The sequence below is a fragment of the Eumetopias jubatus genome, unplaced genomic scaffold, assembly GCF_037043125.1.
Source record: "Eumetopias jubatus isolate StellerSeaLion01/CBP00866 unplaced genomic scaffold, mEumJub1_p1.0 scaffold_3, whole genome shotgun sequence".
In the NCBI taxonomy this organism is placed as follows: Eukaryota; Metazoa; Chordata; class Mammalia; order Carnivora; family Otariidae; genus Eumetopias; species Eumetopias jubatus.
Genome location: NW_028274809.1, coordinates 54,784,934 through 54,803,803, shown reverse-complemented (window position 1 = coordinate 54,803,803; position 18,870 = coordinate 54,784,934). Strand labels below are relative to the sequence as shown.

General features: G+C 43.3%; 1 protein-coding gene and 1 pseudogene across 2 annotated transcripts in view; one reads left to right on the top strand and one right to left on the bottom strand.

Annotated features, from left to right (window-relative positions):
• OSBPL6 (oxysterol binding protein like 6) overlaps window positions 1–18,870 on the top strand; it is a 207,483-nt gene that overhangs the window by 141,448 nt on the left and 47,165 nt on the right. The window contains exons 4-10 of one of the 2 annotated variants that reach the window (XM_028123077.2): window positions 2,454–2,576; window positions 5,152–5,205; window positions 6,409–6,522; window positions 6,657–6,827; window positions 9,664–9,796; window positions 17,750–17,853; window positions 18,656–18,748. In XM_028123077.2, coding sequence (XP_027978878.1) covers window positions 2,454–2,576; window positions 5,152–5,205; window positions 6,409–6,522; window positions 6,657–6,827; window positions 9,664–9,796; window positions 17,750–17,853; window positions 18,656–18,748 — 792 coding nt within the window. The remainder of the gene's footprint in view (window positions 1–2,453; window positions 2,577–5,151; window positions 5,206–6,408; window positions 6,523–6,656; window positions 6,828–9,663; window positions 9,797–17,749; window positions 17,854–18,655; window positions 18,749–18,870) is intronic. The other variant, XM_028123062.2, reaches the window with a different exon arrangement.
• On the bottom strand, window positions 13,848–14,204 carry LOC114224059 (V-type proton ATPase subunit G 1 pseudogene; annotated as a pseudogene).

The window sequence follows — 18,870 nt, the reverse complement described above, 5'->3', positions numbered from 1 at the left end:
TTTTACTACTTGATTGTATCAGACTTTTAAAAAAGAAGTAAGTAAAAATCCATCATTTTTATGGAAATTTTAATCCACTTTTCTGGTGATAGTAGAACCTAGTGTTTTCTCTGATTATTCTAACATTCATAAGGAATGCTTATTTGTTGAATTGTAGATCAGTATTTTAAAATGGGAATATCAGAGCACCTCACTTTGTGCTCCAGACCATAATGCCACCTGTACTTTTATGGTCCAAAAAACATGGTATACAGCCTGAAATTGTCTCATCAGAAACATTTTTTTTAAATTATTGTATTTAGGGGGGCCTGAGTGACTCAGTCTGTTAAGGATCTGACTCATGAATTTGGCTCAGGTCATGATCTCAGGGTCATGAGATCAAGCTTCGCATCAGGCTCCATGCATGGGCATGGAGCCTGCTTGGGATTCTCTCTCTCCATTTCCCTTTGCCTCTTCCCCAACTCACGCTCGCTCTCTCTTAAAAAAAAAAAAAAAAATTACTGTATCTAATTAACAGTTTTGACCCGTTCAGGCACAGTTCCTCACAGTATTATCTTCAAATAGAAAATTGCTTCTTGGGCTGTTTGTAAGGGGACACTTATGGATACTGTACAGAGTTCTTAATATTGGTAAATGGATACCAGTAGGTGTGTTTTTGTAAGGTAAATAGCTCATTCACTGGGGAACCCTCATGGATGACCAAGTAGACAAAGAAACGGCACTTGTCTTAGATTGGCTTTTCTTGTCCAGTGGGGAGCATTTAGAGTTGGATTTGGAAGGACAGAGGCACGATGTTGGCTGAGAGGGCTTTTTATAAGCCAGGAGTGTCTCCCAGGCTTAGTGATGCTAGAATGAAGCAATGTTCGGCTGCATCTCCTAGAAACATAACTTACTGTGAAAAAACACACCCCCATTTATACATACTTGACCTTAAAAGAGATGTGACTTGGCCACAGGGGGCAAGCAGCTCCTGGGATGGAAGGAGGGAAAAAGGAAAAGGGGAATGGAGGGTAAATACGTTAGCCTCTCCCTTCCAGTCCCCAGGGCCGGCATCAGTGACTGATTATGGCACCTGTGCCTCGGGGCCTTGTCAGAGCCTCACGTCCTTCAGCAGGCTCTGGGCGGCCGCCACCTAGACCTTTGCACCAGCAAGTCCATCTGCCCTGAGGTGGACCCCATCAGCCATTCCTGTTGAAGCCTCTGTTCTGTGATTGAAGGGCAATTCCTGATAGAATGTATCTCTTTGGAAGGCAATTTCCCAAGCCACTTTGGGATGGGCATTCTGCAGAGAGGCCTGCCCTCATCTGTGGAGCTGCATCCAGCTTTCTGAAGCTGAGCCAACAGAGCACTTACCCCGAGAGATTGTGCCTCCCTGCACCGTGGGAGGGGTTGTAGCCGTTGTGCATGGGACGTGACCTTGTTGCTTCTGCCTCTGCTGCTTCATTGTGCCACATGCCTGAGATCTAGAATATCAGTGTTGGTCAGGTCAGCCGTTACTCTGGAGCTGCACAGGCCCTTTAGTATCACCTGGTCCAGGGATCTGAAAACCCGTGATGTTGCTAAGGGCCAGGTATCTAACATGGAGGTGGGCCCATGGGGGACTGTGGCAAACTGAAGGTTTCTGCCCAGAAACCCTTCCCTCAGGGCAGGCCCAGTGCTGCCAGATCTTATAGACTTGAACAAAACACTCAAAATTCAGATTTTTTTTACATCTGAAATCTTCTGACTTTTAAATGTTGACAACTCATTAAAAAATTTAGACATCATAGACACACATAACGTGTCTTATAAAAGAAGAAACCATGATTTGATCTGTTTTTAGCAGAGGAGGGTGATTGTATAGCCTCTAGGATCCCAGATTTCTGGCCTTGAAATCCCATCCTCTTTCCGTGGGCTCCCAAGGGTGTGTGTTTCTTGGGATATGTGTCTTCCAAAGCATGAACTGCTGGGTGTCACGTGGCGAGCGGGGCATGTCCCGTGCGCTCTGAAATGCATGCAGCCCACAGCACTGCCTTTAGTCCAGTAGGTGATGGACCACTCAGAACACTGCGGCCTTTCCATTTTACACAGAAGGTCAGGGCTCCACACTAATTGAACATTTGTCATCAAAACAGCCTTCCTTTAAAACATTAAAGGGCCGTGGTGCCCAGAGAGGAACTGTCTGGAAAAATGCATTTTAAACCTTCCTAGTACATGCCATCAGAATTCCATTCTGCCCTGAAGTCCAGCGCCCAACCATCCCCGATGGACCTGTGTGCATCCAGGTCTACCTGGACACTAATTTCACTTATCAGCACAATGCTGTGTCGAATGTTAGACTTTGCTCCAGAATGTGGTTCATATTTCTGATGTGGTCAGTGTTGCTTCAAAAGCAGGTTCTACTTAGGAGTCTGCTTTGACTGTGTCATCAAACACTGAGAAACATGTGATTTGTTTTTCTTCTTTTCTCTCAGGAAGCTGACAGCTGGGAAATTATAGAAGGGCTGAAAATAGGCCAAACCAATGTCCAGAGACCAGACAAACATGAAGGCTTTATGCTGAAGAAAAGAAAATGGCCTTTAAAGGGCTGGCACAAGGTACCATTTTCATCATATTCATCTTCAGATCATCTTCGTCATGGAGAGGATCTTATTTGGTGTCATTAGGTGGAAATTGAAGAGTAATGTTGCATGTGTGAAACTAATTTTCACAGCCTTTTTTTTTTTAACCGTATGGGTTTCAACCTATGATACCTATTTAAGTCTGAGATCTGTAATATCTGTATGTAGGGAAACCATAGTTTACATAATATTTAAAGTTCAGCTTGTACATGTTGTCTACTCTGCTTTTTTCATTTAAAAATAATATGAATATTAAAAAATAACATGAATATGTGCTTATTAAATATTGTCTGAAATAAGATGTTTTTAAATGCGTGCGTATGTTCTATCGGATGGATTTTTATTAGATATTCCACCATTATTGAACCAATTCCCTATTGCTGGACATGGAAGATATGTCTGATTTTTTTTTACTATTTCGATGTGATGAACATCCTCATACACAAATTTCTATTTAAGTGTTTGGGATAAAGTCTTGGAATTATTGTTACCAGTGCAAAGTAAAGATGCAAAATTACTGATCTTGGAAGTCTGTTTACTGTCCTTGAAAATATGTGGTTTATTCTGCTCTCCCCTACCCCACATCTTTTCTCCACCTTCCGGTTTTAATTATGGAGAAAATATTTTGTACTACACTGTTACAATTACCTAAGTAAGGAGAATACTGTAATGCTAAGAAGGAGAAAATTGTCCTCCATTTTCAGTGTAAGCCCTTCGATAGACCACCAGCACCTTCTCTGAAATCACTGGAAGAACAGGCTCATCTGCTTGTCACATTTGCCAGTGGATTTCATCTACGAGCAGATGGATCTGTTGGTGTCCAAATGCCTGGGTGGTGGCTGTCCAGTGGTCCAAAGCACGGACATTATGGATTAGGATCCTTAGGAGATACATTTTTTGCAATTTAAGGGAAATACTTAAAATTAATGGACAGGAAATGTTGCCCCACTCCCCTGTCTCTAAGGGTGAAATAAAAAAAGGTCCAAGAGGCTTCTGACTAGTGTTCCTTCTCACTTGTCAGAGCATCCTCAGTCTCCCCTGAAACCCTAGTATTATCCCAATACTAGGAATTTCTTTCTACCCTTGTTCTTCCTTGGATTTTGGCCAACTGGCCATACTCCTTCCTAGAATCACCGTTTGCTTTTCATTCTGGCCTCACCCCTTTGTACTTCCTCGAATCGGTGGCCTTGCTAATCTCTTCCTCCGTGATCACACAGTAGATTATCCCTGCTAACATTCTTTGATAGGTAGAAATAGAAAAGTAGAAAAAAAGAAGTCCAAGAAACCAATGTTCAGTGAATCGCTAACTTTAATTTAGCATTCTCACGTCCACATCTCAGCAAAACTGGCTGTTGTTCAACAGCCACTCTTTCTGGGCCATGCCTTTGAGCATTTTTCTATGTAAATAGTAGGAGGTTCTCACCTGCATTGCCTTTTGTCCCGGTCTCTAACGTTATCAGGTATTTATTCAAGCATCAGCATATTTGATTGCCCAAGTCATGGGTGATTGAGCAGTCAAGTGTTTTTCAACTATGGAGATGCTTTCTTTCAGTGCTTACTTGTTGCCCCTAGGACCTTTGTTGAAGGGGTTTTCATGGCCTTCTGTGAGTTCTGTGCGGAGTATACCCAAGCCTGACCACCTGCCACCGAGCCTGCTGAGTATTCCCGAATCACATAAAACCTTCCCAGCAGAGTAATTTTCCAATAATAGAAAGACTTCTTGCATCTGTAGAGACTATAGGAGGGCATTGGACCCATTGTTCGATTGGGTCCTGAGGGCTGTTTGTTCCCGTGTGAATTGCCCATGGAAAGGAAACCAGCAGAGGGTTCCTGAGTGTTTGTGAAGCAATGATGGCTAGATTCATTTGGACTGGAGCAGGAGCATCTTGGAGGAGACAAAAACTGCCAAAAATCTTTTTTTTTTCTTTTCTTCTTTTTTTTTCCTTTTTGCCCTTAAAGTAATTCAGAAACAATTTTTAATCTCTTTTACTAATGGTGAAATGTAAGCGTTTTGCAAAGTGGAGAGCAAGTTTATTGCTAAAGCTTCTTAAACTTCCCAGATAATTCATTATTCATAGGTATAGTTCACTGACTCCTGTAACAGACTTGAGCATTTTCATGAATTTTCCATGGTATCCAGGGAAATGTAGAAATTTACATCCAGGGTGAAAATTCCCTCTAGAGAAGCTCCTCACAGAATCACTGTGACCTCAACTGAGTTGTTCTCATTTCTTACTTTCAAAAATACCCCAGTGTGATTCATTCAGAAAGTCCTGGCTGTGGATACCAACCCCACTCCCTACAGGGAAAAGAATGGTGAAAGATTGCATTCCCACTGGATTGTGTGTAAAAAGAACACCAGTAGGCTGTTGAAATGTAATTCAAGCTCAGATTTCCTGACCATTTAACGTGACTATCGATGACCAGATGCACTGAATTCAAATATCTGAATACCGATTGCTAAATGCCAAGCAACGTTAGGCGCACACTTGTGAATGTTTTATATAATCCAAAATTCACATGGTAACTGGGGGTTGTTTGGTTCTTGCAGCGTTTTTTTGTCCTGGATAATGGAATGTTAAAGTATTCAAAGGCACCACTTGATGTAAGTAGCACACAGGACATGTTTCAAAGATGGTTTTAAAGTGAGTAAATACCACCGTTGTGCAAGCCTTGTGACGTAGTTACCAGCTTTGTGCATTTGTGTGCCTGTAAGATGTAACAAGCTACCAGACTTCCATGTTCCGGGTAAGGTGTGTTTTATGCTTATGCTCACGCTAGCATAAAAATCTCTAACTGGAGCATGAAGATTTAATTTAGCGATTGCGATGGATGTCATTAAGAACAGAAGGTTAAACCTACAAGTGATACACTAATAAAATGACTCCTTCTGTCTTGGAGAGAAGACCCAAATAGACTTTTTTTTCCTGCATCTCTCAGTAAGTTATGCTTCATGTGCTTTTTTTTTTTTTTTTGAGATTGAAAGCAACCTTTGTTCTTATCTGTATCCTTTTAAAACCTGTCTTACGAACTTCATTTCTGTTTCATGCATCCTTTTCTCTTGGGAATCCTAACTCACTAACATCATTGCAAATTATTTTTCTTGAAGTAGTAGTTGTTTGCATGTAAAAGTGGAAGATGCCACCTGCCTTGTCAGTGTGGCAGAGGGAAATAACTCAGGTTTCCGTTTTGTCCCCATCTTTTTCATCGAATCAGCTGTGTGTCCTTGATCAGACAAGGGCAAGCAGAGGAAGCACTGGCTACTCTGTGCTCTCAGTCCCTGCTGCCCAGCTTGGCCTCAGCAGCTGGCTTCGGGTTGATTACTTGGGGGATGTTCTGGGCTGTGGGTCAAAGATTGACCGTAGTTATTTTAGGAACCACTAAACGTATCTTTTTTTGGGATATAAGCTGTGCAATCTAGAATTATGAAGGTTAGCATTATAAATTATGCCAGAAACAGGACTAAGAAATGAATAGTCTTGGGGCACCTGGCTGGCTCAGTTTGTAGGGCAAGTGACTCTTGCTCTCGGGGTCGGGAGCTCAAGCCCCACATTGGGTGTAAAGATTCCTAAAAACAAGTAAACTTAAAAAACAAAGAAATGAATAGTCTTATTTATTGAAATTGGTGGGAAGTCACAGCAAATTCAGCTGTCCTCAGATTAAGGACCTTAATCATATTCTCTTTGTAAATGAGGTGTGGTATTCCATCTTCCATAGATAAGGTAAAGATTACATTACACTCACTTCAGTACAGAAACACAGAAAATCCTATGTCCTTCTAGCCTATTTACTAGTCTTCTGACTTCAGATTCAAAAGGGGAAGGTCCATGGAAGCATCGATGTCGGACTCTCGGTCATGTCAATTAAAAAGAAAGCTCGGAGAATAGACCTTGACACAGAAGAGCACATCTATCATTTGAAGGTAAAGTCATTTTTCAGTAGTTTGAGAATAGAGAACAGTTTCTCTGCCACTATCAGGGGAATTCACTTGCCTGTGTCAGTGGTAAACCAGAGATGGGTTTCACCCTTAGGATCTCCTCTTGTTCTTTGTTTTAGGTGAAATCCCAGGACTGGTTTGATGCCTGGGTCTCCAAACTGCGCCATCATCGATTATATCGGCAGAATGAAATTGTCAGGTCACCGAGAGATGCTAGTTTTCACATATTTCCTTCAACCTCTACAGCTGAATCCTCACCAGCTGCTAACGTTTCTGTTGTGGATGGAAAGGTATGACTTTATTATATGAAAATCAGCCCAGAAATTGCTTGGGAAGGTAAGTAGGCACATAACTGTGTCTCGTTTGACAAACCAGAAAGAGAAGGTTTATTTTGTCAACTAATCCTCAAGACAGCAGTGACATTGGGCATCAGAGTTAATCACAAGTATAGATTAGGAAGAAATGTGGATCACCAAGAGAATTAACAGTTACTTTTCCTTTCTATGCATGGACTACATCCTAATTTTATATGACTTTGTAGGGATATTAGGAAGTAGAGTGAACATTTGGCTAAGCAGCACCTAGAAATTGGTATCTTCCTGAGTCATAATAAGAAGACCACAAAGTTTTAAAAATGAAACTTGCTCCTTGCCTTGAACTATAATATATACATGACCCCCAGAGAGACCATTGAATTTCCCCATGAAGTTAAGGTAAATTGGCTAGAGAATGTGACCATAATATCCATAGTAGACCATTTGAATGACTAGGCACTGTGTTAAGCATTTGACATTCACTCATCTCTCATCTTTAATATAGCGCAAGCTCAGAGATAGTAAAGAAAAAAAAAAATGTTTTCAGAAGTGACATGGCCATTAAACAGCCAAGCCAGAATCTGAATCCTCATCTCTCTTGTTTCCAAAATCCATGCCCTTCCCATTATACCAGGTCCCAGATTAAGGGAGGCTGAAGTTGTTCTTTGGGCTGTATTAAGAGTTCATTTTTTTTATGTGGCTAAAAAGCTAGAGGTGTTGCCTGTTAAAAACCAAGGTGAAGACAAGAGGCAGGGGGACTTTTGTTTCTGCCTTTGATTCAGTAATTAAGTTTTCCAAACCATAGCCACATTGCGGTGCCCAGGGGTATTCCCCAAGCTCCCACTTGGCACCTGACACATTGAGAACACAGACATCTGTGAATAACTGGCTGCCATCAGGAGATGGGTTTAAGAACCTTTCGGTGAAGATTCTGCTTATCTGTTTTCTTACTTAGGGATATATATGATATATATATATCCAAGTTTCCTTAGCATAACAATGAAAAACCTCATGGAATCTGCAAGATAAGTCAAACCAGATTAAATGAAATACTACTGTATTTACTGTTTAGTATTTCAATGGAAGTTACTTAAGTAATTTTTGTTAAATCCCATTAATTGTATTTCGCAAGGCTCTCAAACCTTATTTCATTCTGGTTATAGCCTTGCCAAGGATTGTTCAACCAACGTCATCCTCCTAGAACAGGGTATTGGTTTAGCCCTAATACTAACCAGTTCTGAAGTGAAAAAGAAGGAACCAGGAGGTCAGAGGGTAGAAGTAGGGCACTTACTGAGGGACCCAACACAAGATGACTAAGATCGTCCTCCGGTTTCTCGGGCCCTCTGTGTTCTCGCCACAGAATAGAATGAATCCCAGGATTCGTCCCAGCTAAACAAGAAGTATATCCCAGATGCCTATTTTAAAAATAGGAATGTTTCATCCTTTGGTTCTTCTGCTTCTGCCTGCATCTTGGGCATAGACTATTGATAAAAGATATATTATTTTCATCCTTTGTGTTATTTATTAAATAACTTGGGTGATAGCCAAAGAGAATGGAGAACTGAAACCAATTCCTCCCCACAGTTTGCCTTGGAATAAGAAAGCCCTTCAACTCTCGTTTTCGTAGAAGATCTGTTGCTGTAGTTATGAATGACACACCTCTAAGATCAAACTTGGTGAAAGATTTCCATTACATTTCGCAAAATGCAATAAAGAGTGAAGAGAGCTTTTTATCCCTTGCCTTGCATTCTAAGTATCAAATTATGAGACTCCTGAACGCTAATTGGTCTGTGGCCCTGCATGGGTAATAAATAAGTCTGGGTTTGCTAAATATGTGTATCATTCGCTTCGTGATGATTTAGAAGAGACACGATCAATTATAATTGAATATGAAAGTCAAATATGGAGTTTTAAAGTTGTTTCAGCTTTTTCAGAAGTAAGCTTCTGCTCTTTCAACTAAGTGTTCACTGAACTCACTGCATTATCTCCTTACCTCCTCCAACTTTATTTCACATAAATTCCCTTTACTGGAAAGTCTATCAGCTGTGGGAAATAATAATTTGCTGAGACTGCCTTTTTATATATTACAATTTTTAATATGCATTTAAAGCATTGCAAGGTTGCTTGATGGTGGGTAACGTATTTAGGAATCACATGTGGCTGATGAGGCCTTGAGCTGATGGTAAGGGAACAGAGAGCTTTTGGGAAGGAAAGGCCTTCAATCATGAGTTAAAAGTAGCACAAGGGGGGCGCCTGGGTGGCTCAGTCGGTTAAGCGGCTGCCTTCGGCTCAGGTCATGATCCTGGGGTCCTGGGATCAAGCCCCGCGTCAGGCTCCCTGCTCAGCAGAGAGCCTGCTTCTCCCTCTCTGCCTGCCTCTCTGCTTACTTGCGCTCTCTATCTCTCTGTCAAATAAAATAAAATCTTTAAAAAAAAAAAAAAAGTAGCACAAGGACCCTCTGTCGGATACAACCTGCTGAGCAACTTAAACCCCTTGAGCTGGCAGGCCCTTAAGAGTACGAGCTATCCCATATCTAGGTGTTGTCCCCTTCCTTGCATGGTGGAGATAGCCACTTAATGAGTGTTATTCTTTATGAACTTGGGCTTCGCTGAGCATGGACAAGTTTAGCCTGGAGGCTTCTTTCGTATTTCGAGTGTGCCCTTTCTTCCTCTCTTTTCTGATGTCATTTTTTAATAAAATGATTATTAAAATTAATTATTAGATTATTTTAATTATTAAAATTAAAGTTAATTAAAACTCACTTAGATATACTGTTTCTGCTCACCCGTACACTCCCCTTCGTTCATTGTAGGTGCCACCAAACAGCTTTCCGTGGCAGTCCCCTTTGCCATGCAGCAACAGCCTCCCTGCGACCTGCACGACGGGCCAGAGCAAAGTGGCAGCCTGGTTACAGGACTCGGAAGAAATGGACAGATGTGCCGAAGGTTGGTTCCCGCCCCCGCTGGTCTCCCAGGAGAAGCCGACGGCCGAAACAGGAAGGAGAGCAGTGAGCCGTGGCCGCTGCACCTCGCCCCCTCCAGCCTCCTCGATTGCCTCCATCTTTCCTTCTTCTTCTTGTTCCACGCCAGACCCTGCCCCTTCCCCTGACCCCAGCTTCCTCCTACCTATGCCTTCTCCCGCACCTTCACCCCTGCCGCGGCTGCTTCTACCCTTCCCCTGCCCTGCACCCCCTTCCGCCCTGCCGACTCACCTCACCCCCTGCTCCCTTCTTTCTTGATGAGCCCCCCACTCCCCAGGGCCTGCGGGCGGGGGATCTCAAGGCCGAGCGCAGCCCCCAGAGCGCCCCCACCCGGGCTCTCCGCTGTTGCCGGGTCCCTTCTCCAGCTGCCTCTTCTGCTGCTTCATCTCACCCTTGAATAAGTGTGTGTCTCCGACGGCCTGCAATAAGTCGCACAATCATGTGGCACCTGCTCTCCATAGTTCCGTTACTGGTGTTGCACTCTGTGTCCGTTGTTAAATATCCTGAACTTAGACACAATGTCCTCATCCTGCCGTTGCTGAGCCTCTTACTCTCTAGAAACTTTGCTCTTCCCTCGTGATTAGCTCGAGCATTTTGGTCCAAATGGCCACAGACCATGTCCATTCTAGGAGCTAGTTTTCCTTTGACCTTCAAAACTGATAAAACAAGGATAGCATAGCAAGTATTTAATAGTGCTACCTTGATTTAATTTTTTAAGTTATTTTGTGAAGATATTGGGCCTAACTTTTATTAAATTTTTTTTCCTTTATGAGATGATGGTGAGTATTTTCTTATGTCCTTAGTTTAAAAAATTGAAATTGAGGGGCGCCTGGGTGGCTCAGTTGGTCAAGCGTCTGCCTTCGGCTCAGGTCATGATCCCGGGGTCCTGGGATCGAGTCCCGCATCGGGCTCCCTGCTCCGCGGGGAGCCTGCTTCTCCCTCTGCCTCTGCCCCTCCTTGTATGCTTCTCTCTCTCTGAGAAATAAAATGTTAATAAATAAATAAAAGAAATTGGGCAATACATGTTGATCCCAACTACAAAAATACATATATATTTTTTTGCTCTGCAGGTGCGTGAACTCAAAGTTTAGCCCTTGCCACATCCCAAACTCAATCTTTGTGTGAAACTATGGTTTTAAGAGGGATGTTCTATGCATAAAGCTGCCATTCCATTAAAAGGGTTTTACTTGAACATATTCACACAACATGCAGACATTCGAGGACGTGAACTTCGGGTTGGGGAAAGAAGCCGGGCCTCGCTTTCCTAAAATGCTGCAGTTTCACCCCAGCAGCGGTCCTCGACAGTTCAGCCTGTTCTCTGACTTCCGCCGCCGTCCACACACTTGGCGGCATGGAGCAGGTTTGGGACCACACACCGGGACAAAATCCATTCTTCTGACCAAAATGAAGAGGTGTTGGCGCCCCTGGCTAGTGGGGGAGCGAGGGCGGCTTTTGTCCCCGTGTGCTTGAGACTATTCTGTGGCCCATCCCTTGTGCCTGCTGTCCTGTCTCAGGGGTGCTCCTTCTTCTCCCCGTCCTGACTGCTCTACCTGTGTCCTCCGTCCTGCCTTCTCGTCTCCGTCAGCATTTAGTGCAATAATTACCCCCTTCTCCCAGGGACAGCCTCTCTCATTCACTTCTGCCCCTAGACTCCAGCTTCTCTCCATAATTTGATGTTTGCCCATTCTGCTCTATGAAAAAGCCATTCCTGGTAGCAAGGCGCCATCCGATTTCCAGTCAGTCCTCAGACCTCATCCTCTGACCTGCCCTGGGGCCCCTTCTCGAATGAGACTTCTCCCTTAGGCCCCATGAAGTTTTCCTTCTTTCTCCAGCTGCTCCCGCCCTGTTTCATTGGATTCTCATCTGGTCGCCTTGGCTGTGGGGATGATCGAGCTTGAGTCTTCTGCCTTCAGCTTCCATAACAGTGACTGTAGTTGACTGCACGCTCGTTATGCGCCATTGAACCGAGCGCTTTACACGTATCGTTCTCTGTAGATCTTCACAGGAGCACCAGACAGGATTGTGAACTCTATTTTTAAAGACAGGCAGACCAATACTTAGGTCAAATAACTAGCTTATGTTACACAGCTAATACTTGGCAGGGCTGGAGGGTTAACCCAGGCCAACTAGATTCTAATGACTGTGCTCTGTGCTTCGGAGATGACAGGTGTGGTTGTAGTTTCAGCTCAGAAAATCTCTGTTTGACGATACAGCGGTGATGGAGATGGGGCGGGCGGGGGCAGCGGCAGCTAACAGGCATCGGGCACTCTGCGACAGGAACTCTTGTGGGTGTCTCACATGCAGCGACTCATGCAGTCCTCTCAAAGCCATTTTACAGGTGAGAAAACTTAGGTACAGGGAAATCAACTCGCTTCAACCCAAGTTCACCCAGCTAGCAGCAGTGGACCTGGGGCTCAAGCGTGGGCAGTCTGACTCCAGAGTATATGCCCCGTATTCCTCGCAGAAAGGCTGAAAGCTGTCTAAATCTCAGCTCCGCGTGCAGCCTGGGCAGCCTTCCCACTGCCTCTCCTCGCTGTTGGCCCTGTCGATCTGTACTTTCTGGCGCGACCCCTCCTCGGCCTGCCTGAAACCAGCCCGTCTGCTCCCTGAAGTGGCCCCAGCTGCGGGGCTTCCCTGTTTTTGTCATTGCTGCTGTCCTGACCACCCCTGAGACCTCAGAGGATCTTTGACTCCCACGCTGTTGTTCATCTAGCCGTGACAGAGTTCTGTTATTTCTCCAAAAACACCCACCCCTTCTCCACACCCTCATCTGCCCTTCCTCTCAAGTGTCTGCCACCCGATCAGACCCAAGTTCAAGTGGGTCAGCAGCCTCCGGCTGGCATTCTCATCCTCAGTCTCTTGCTCTGCTGCTCCATCTCTCACAGGCTCGTGCGGCATTGCTGTTCTTGACCGTGCGGGCAGCTCTGGGCCAGCAATTAGCAGGCCGCTGTGCTCGGCCACCAGATGTCGGCTTTACTCCTCCCCACTTTGCAGATGAGGAAAGCAAAATGCCTGCAGGGTAAGGAATGTGCCCAGGATTGCACAGCCGCCCTGGGGGAGATGTTTGACTAACCCCAAAGCCAGCTCTTTGTCCACTGATATTTCCTTAAGACTGATATTTCCTTAAGTAGCTTTTATGCAAAATTCCCTTCACGTGGTTCTCCATGGGCTCTATGACTTTAGCCCAAACTACTTAGCCTGGCACTTAACCGCTGCCTTTCAGCTTTCAGGCCCCACCTGCCCTTTCATCCTTGCTTTCTTTCCATTGGCCCCACTGAACGTATTTGCTGTTTCCTGAACATCCTTGCATATCCCCTTGTCCGTGCTTTGGCACAGGTGGTTCTTTCCCTCTCTGCCCTTCTCCACCTTTCTCTCTCTCTCTCTCTCTCTTTTTTTTTTGCATGACAAAGTCTTTACTTTCAAATGATTATCAGTACACCAAGTAAGAACATGTATACAAGTTCTTGAATTCTATCATCTAATAATTTTGGTTAAGAGAAACTAAGAGCAGCCCGAACAATATATACTGGTATTCGCTGTTCCACCCTCAGCCGAAAGGACGACTTAAGGCTGGCTGCTGCTTCACACAAGTTACAGTAACTATTTACTACTTTTTCATAGAAAAAGCCCCTGACCTTCAAGAAAGCTTTAGGGAAAAAGAATATTTAATCCCTTTCTTTCTTTAAACAGTTGTTTTTTTTTTACTACACCTAAGAAAGAAAAAGTACTGATACATATGTTGCTTGAGCTAAAAGGCATAGGAAAACAGACAACGTATACACATTAAATTTCTAAGAAACATGAGGTAAAAGGAGAAAATCTTTGGATAAGCTCTATGTTTGTACAAAGAAGCTAGATTTGCTATTCTCCAAGAAGTGAAGGGACCTACTACATGATATACAGAAATAATTTAATGCCTTTTCACAAGAATGTAATTACTCAAGCTTTGCTGAAGCTTCGTATTCCATGAAGGCATCTAACATGCCAGTCTGCATGCAGAGCTGCTCCTTTCTCCCCTATCCATTTATGCGGTAGTTTTCATGGATTTCTGGCCGGATGTCACAGACAAAGGCCAGCAGGTTATCCAGGACTTCATCCCTGTTCTGCTGGAAGTAGGCCTGGAGGATGGTCATCTTCTCCTGGGTCTCCTTCTCCACTTCGGTGCTGCAGCTGCCATGGGATCCCAGAGCCGCAGCTTCCTTGGCCTTGAACTCCTTCTCTCTTTGCAGGCGGTATTGTTCAATTTCAGCCTGAGCTGCTTCTTTGGCCTGCTTCAGCTTCCAGTTCTTTTGCTTGCAGGCCTCCAACACTTTCTCGGCGGTCCGCTTTTCGGCCTGCAGCAGCTGCTGGATGCCCTGCGACTGGCTGGCCATGGCGGCGGTGACTCTGAGGCCGAGGGATGTGGCCTAAATCGGTTCGAGCGGGTCCCTCGGTCCACCTTTCTCTTCTGCCGAATCCTTTCCATCAATCCTCCAGACCCCGAAAAGATTTCACTCTCTCCTTTGAGTGTGCTCTGATGACTTCAAACCGTGATAACTCTATTTTCCAGACTCCCATGACCCTTTTCTTTGATCTTTCCTGATCATTGCATAGAGAGTCCCCACTATTAAGGTTTGTATTTCAGAAGTTCATCATGTAGCATCTTCTTGAACTCATAGCATATCTGATTTATAGTCTTAATACACAAGGTGGCGAACCATTCATAGATCTGAACTTACACCAATCCAGATCTTCTCAAGTATGTAAGGGAATTGCTTGGCTCCCATGGAGACAAAATGTTAAATTAGTATTGTGTATGCCACTTTGAAGACGGATATGTGATTGTTTAACATACAAAATGTTTGCATTTTTTTACCAGGTTGTAAATTCCATGAATCTTACTTGGTTGTGATAATCCCTGTACTTAGAACTATGCTGGGTACACAGCATCTTCCATCAATGGTACCTAAATGAAATAATAAATGGATAACTTTAGATATACCTTAATTTATTTAACCATTCCACAGTTGGACAACTCATTTCTTTCTGGAACAAGATAGGGCATGGTGGGAAAAAAAGTAAATTGTTAGATTTGTTTTTAACTGTTCACCATTCTGAACTATCTCAGCAGTTTTTTCTTGGCATAGTTTTTCCTTTTTCCCCATCTCTAAAACTAGATTTCATCTTAATTTAAAGAAATTCTAGAGATTTCTTTTTTTTAAAGATATTTTTGTTGCCTTTGGCAAATCTTTATAATCCTTATGTACATCTAGACACTTAGGCAGGCAGTGAAGTCCTGCCAAGGATTTCATCTCTTCCACATTTCAAGCAATAGAAGTGGTGGGGACAGGTGTGGCTTGCTCCAAGGGAAGGCCCTAGCAGCGTGATTCCACAGGGGTATGACCCATACTCACAGAATTTCCTCATCTACCATCTCAGTTGCTACTCTAAGCTGGGAAGGGAAGAGAGGCATATACTACTGTCACCAGGAAATGTAAAGTCAGTCCTTGTCTCCTCACTCTTAACTTCAGGTGTTTTGCTCTTGAACATGTTCATTTACAATGTTCTCTTTCCATTCTGTTAGGAAAAGGGTGGATATTATTGTGGTGGTTTGAAGCCTCGTTTCCAGATTTCTGTGCTACCTGCGTACACCATTTGTGTACATTAGTCACACTTATTAGGAGGCATGACTGTAATAGTCACTAGATAGAAGGCTTGATGCATGAGTAATGTGAAATAATGTCCCTATTAGCATGGTACTTATGATACAGTTTTGTTCTTTAAAATCCAAATTAAGGGGCATCTGCAAGGCTCTTGGGCTAAGTGGCTGACTCTTGATTTTGGCTCAGGTCATGATCTCAGAGGTCAGGTGTGGAGCCTGCTTAAGATTCTCTTTGCCCCTTTCCCTCTGCACCTCCCCCTCCCCCAATCATGCACTGCCTGCTGTCTCTCTCTAAAATAATAATAATAGTATGCCAATTAAAAGGTGGGCCCTTTCTAGCCCGTGTCCCTCCTCCTCTTCCCTCGAACCCTCCTTCCTTCTTTGTACCACTTCCTTCCCTTTCATCCTCTGTATTTTCTACCCTCCTGAGCCACTTGACTTTGTTTTCTTAGGGAAGAGGGTGGGGGCACAAGGGCATGGCCTCCCCTGAAGGTGGAGGGGGTGGTGGCAGGTGCTGTCTTCGTCAGTACTCTCCTCCCACCTCCACTGGGTTCCCTCTCTGAAGGAATGGCCACTGACGGCCAACAGTTCTCGGAAGAACAGCAGTAGAGCTTGAACAGCCCACCCGGACTCCATCCTGAGGCAGATGCTGTAGAGAAGAGGGGGGATCTGGATATGGCCTGGCCCGAAAATTGCTGCTACCCTGTTCTCCATAGAGTATGCAGTGATTGGGAGTCCTGGAACGACCCTTGTAGCAGTTACTCCTCTGTTTTTATATCCAACGAAAAAGTCAAAAACTCAAAAATCCCCCAGATGCAACTACCTATGTTATTTGTCCCAGCTTATCTTTAGCCATATTTAAAGACTGATTGATTTGAGAGAGAGAGAGAGCATGAGCAGGGGGAGGGGCAGAAGGAGAGGGAGAGAGAGAAAATCCAAAAGCAGACTCCCCACTGAGCACGGAGCCTGACGTGGGGCTCCATCCCAGGTCCCTGAGATCATGACCGGAGCCAAACCAAGAGTCAGCCCCACTTAACCAACTGAGCCACCCAGGAGCCCCTAGCCATATTTAACAACCATATTTTGCTGCCTATACTGTATCTGTAAAAATTCAGATCCTTGAGATTTAATGAGAAACAGAAATAATATAAATGAAATTTTCACCAACTCACCACATATTATAACCACCTTATTACATAACAGATTTATAGATGTGCCCTATTTCAGTCTCTTTACAAACAATACACATGCAAAAGTAATCACATGACTACTGGCATGTTCTAAATATTTGATAGTTGTGTGAGTGATACTACTTAACTCAATATTCTTGACTATATTTAATTTTCATTTACTAAGAGTCAATTTTTAAGAGTGCTATTTTGTTATACAAATCTTTAAAAATTCTCTTTTGTTCAAATACAGCTAAAAATTAAATTAAAAGCCATTTCTTCATGAAACAACTCAAACAGGATGTGTTTCATGCCCAGGTGACTCTGATCCTGCTGGGCCAGGGAACGTACTCTGAGAATCTTTGGTTGTGTTTAGTAGAACATCCCTCATAGATTTTTTTAAAGATTTTATTTATTTGAGAGAGAGAGAGAGTGCGCACGCAGGCCTGCACAAGTTGGGGGAAGGGGCAGAGGGAGGGGGAGAAGCAGTTTCCCCACTGAGCAGGAAGCCTGACTCAAGGGCTCTCTCCCAGGACCCGGGGATCATGACCTGAGCTGAAGGCAGACGCTTAATGACTGAGCCACCCAGGCACCCCATCCCTCATAAATTTTAAAGAAATCATTCATTGCAACATTGTTAGTGATTGAAATCATAGATAAATATGTCTATGTGACTTTGCATTCCATCTTATTTTTCTGAACTTGACTTTGACTCCATCCAAATTCTAAGTAGCCTCCTTGTAAACTATTTTAGGAGTAGGTGGGTAGGTTCCTAAGAATAAAACCATAAAACTACTGAAGTTCCCTTGAGTGTGGTTTCTATGTGCCAAGGGCCACCTGAACAGGAAAGTGAGAACGCACAAATGTCACTGAGATTGTAATAGCTAGCTGTTAATTTGTAAGTAGGCTTTCAACTCATTAAATAATGCTTTTAAGGTTCTAAACCAGAGAAGGGTCTGTTTTGTTTCATTTGCCAGTACCACCATTATATAAACATGGATATATATACCTAATCATACTTGCCATAATTGGGATTGACTGTCTTTTATTACTATCACTGCCTGTCCCTGCCCAGTTCTAACCTATTTTTCTTTCTGATTTTTCTTAGACCTTGCACACTGCCAGTCAAACCTTGTGGAACTTAGCAAACTCCTGCAAAATTTGGAAATACTTCAGAGAACTCAGTCAGCACCTAACTTTACTGACATGCAGGTAAACGTTACCGAGAGGCCATTAAGACATTAATGCAGAATTTTTACTGGATTGTTTTATAAATATATAAGGTAACATTTAAGGGGAAATAACTACAACACAGATTAGTTTATATTCTGGAGTTATTTTTAATATTTTTGAATTCTTGGTGTCGTGTTAAGATGTCTATTTTGAAATATTTTACATTTAAGTGTAAACTAATAGAAATAAATAACTGAATTGCTCTTCCTTGTTTGTATTGCATTAGAAATGATAGCTCTGAAGATATAACTTAGATATATAGATAGATAGATACTTTGAAGATATAACTTAGATACTCTCAGAATTACTGCCATCTTTTTTTTAAAGATCTGTTTGAGCGCGTGCGCACGTGCGAGTGGGGGGAGGGGCAGAGGTAGAAGGAAAGAGAGAATCCCAACCTGAGCATGGAGCATGGAGCCTGTCCCTGGGGCTGGATCTCACGACCCTGAGATCACGACCTGAGCTGAAATCAAGAGTCAGCCGCTCAACCCACCGAGCCACCTGGGAGCCCCACTGCCATCTTTTTATGTAGGAAAAAAGAATGCTAAAAATCTCTAATCCTGTTTTCCTTTTGTATAGCAGACAAATATATTTTATGATTAAGTTCTTATTTCTGCTTTTACTGCCCACTCTTCATCAGATAGGACTTTCTCTCCTGGCTGGTGTGCTTTAGGTGGCTAACAACTATTCTTTACTAACTTGCTGTGCTCTTTGTCTATATCCGGAACATGTGTGTGAACTTAATGATACTTTGTTGCTTTTAACTATTTGTGTAATGTAGGCTAACTGTGTAGATATTTCAAAGAAAGACAAGCGGGTCACAAGAAGATGGAGAACAAAAAGTGTCAGCAAAGATACAAAAATACAACTGCAGGTACAGACTTTACTTTTCCTTCATTCATATTTTTATATACTTTTAAGATATTAGTCTTTATATATCAGTTGGTGGAGGTTAAGACGTCTAAAGCAGCTGACCTGCTTTAAAGCCTGTGTTTT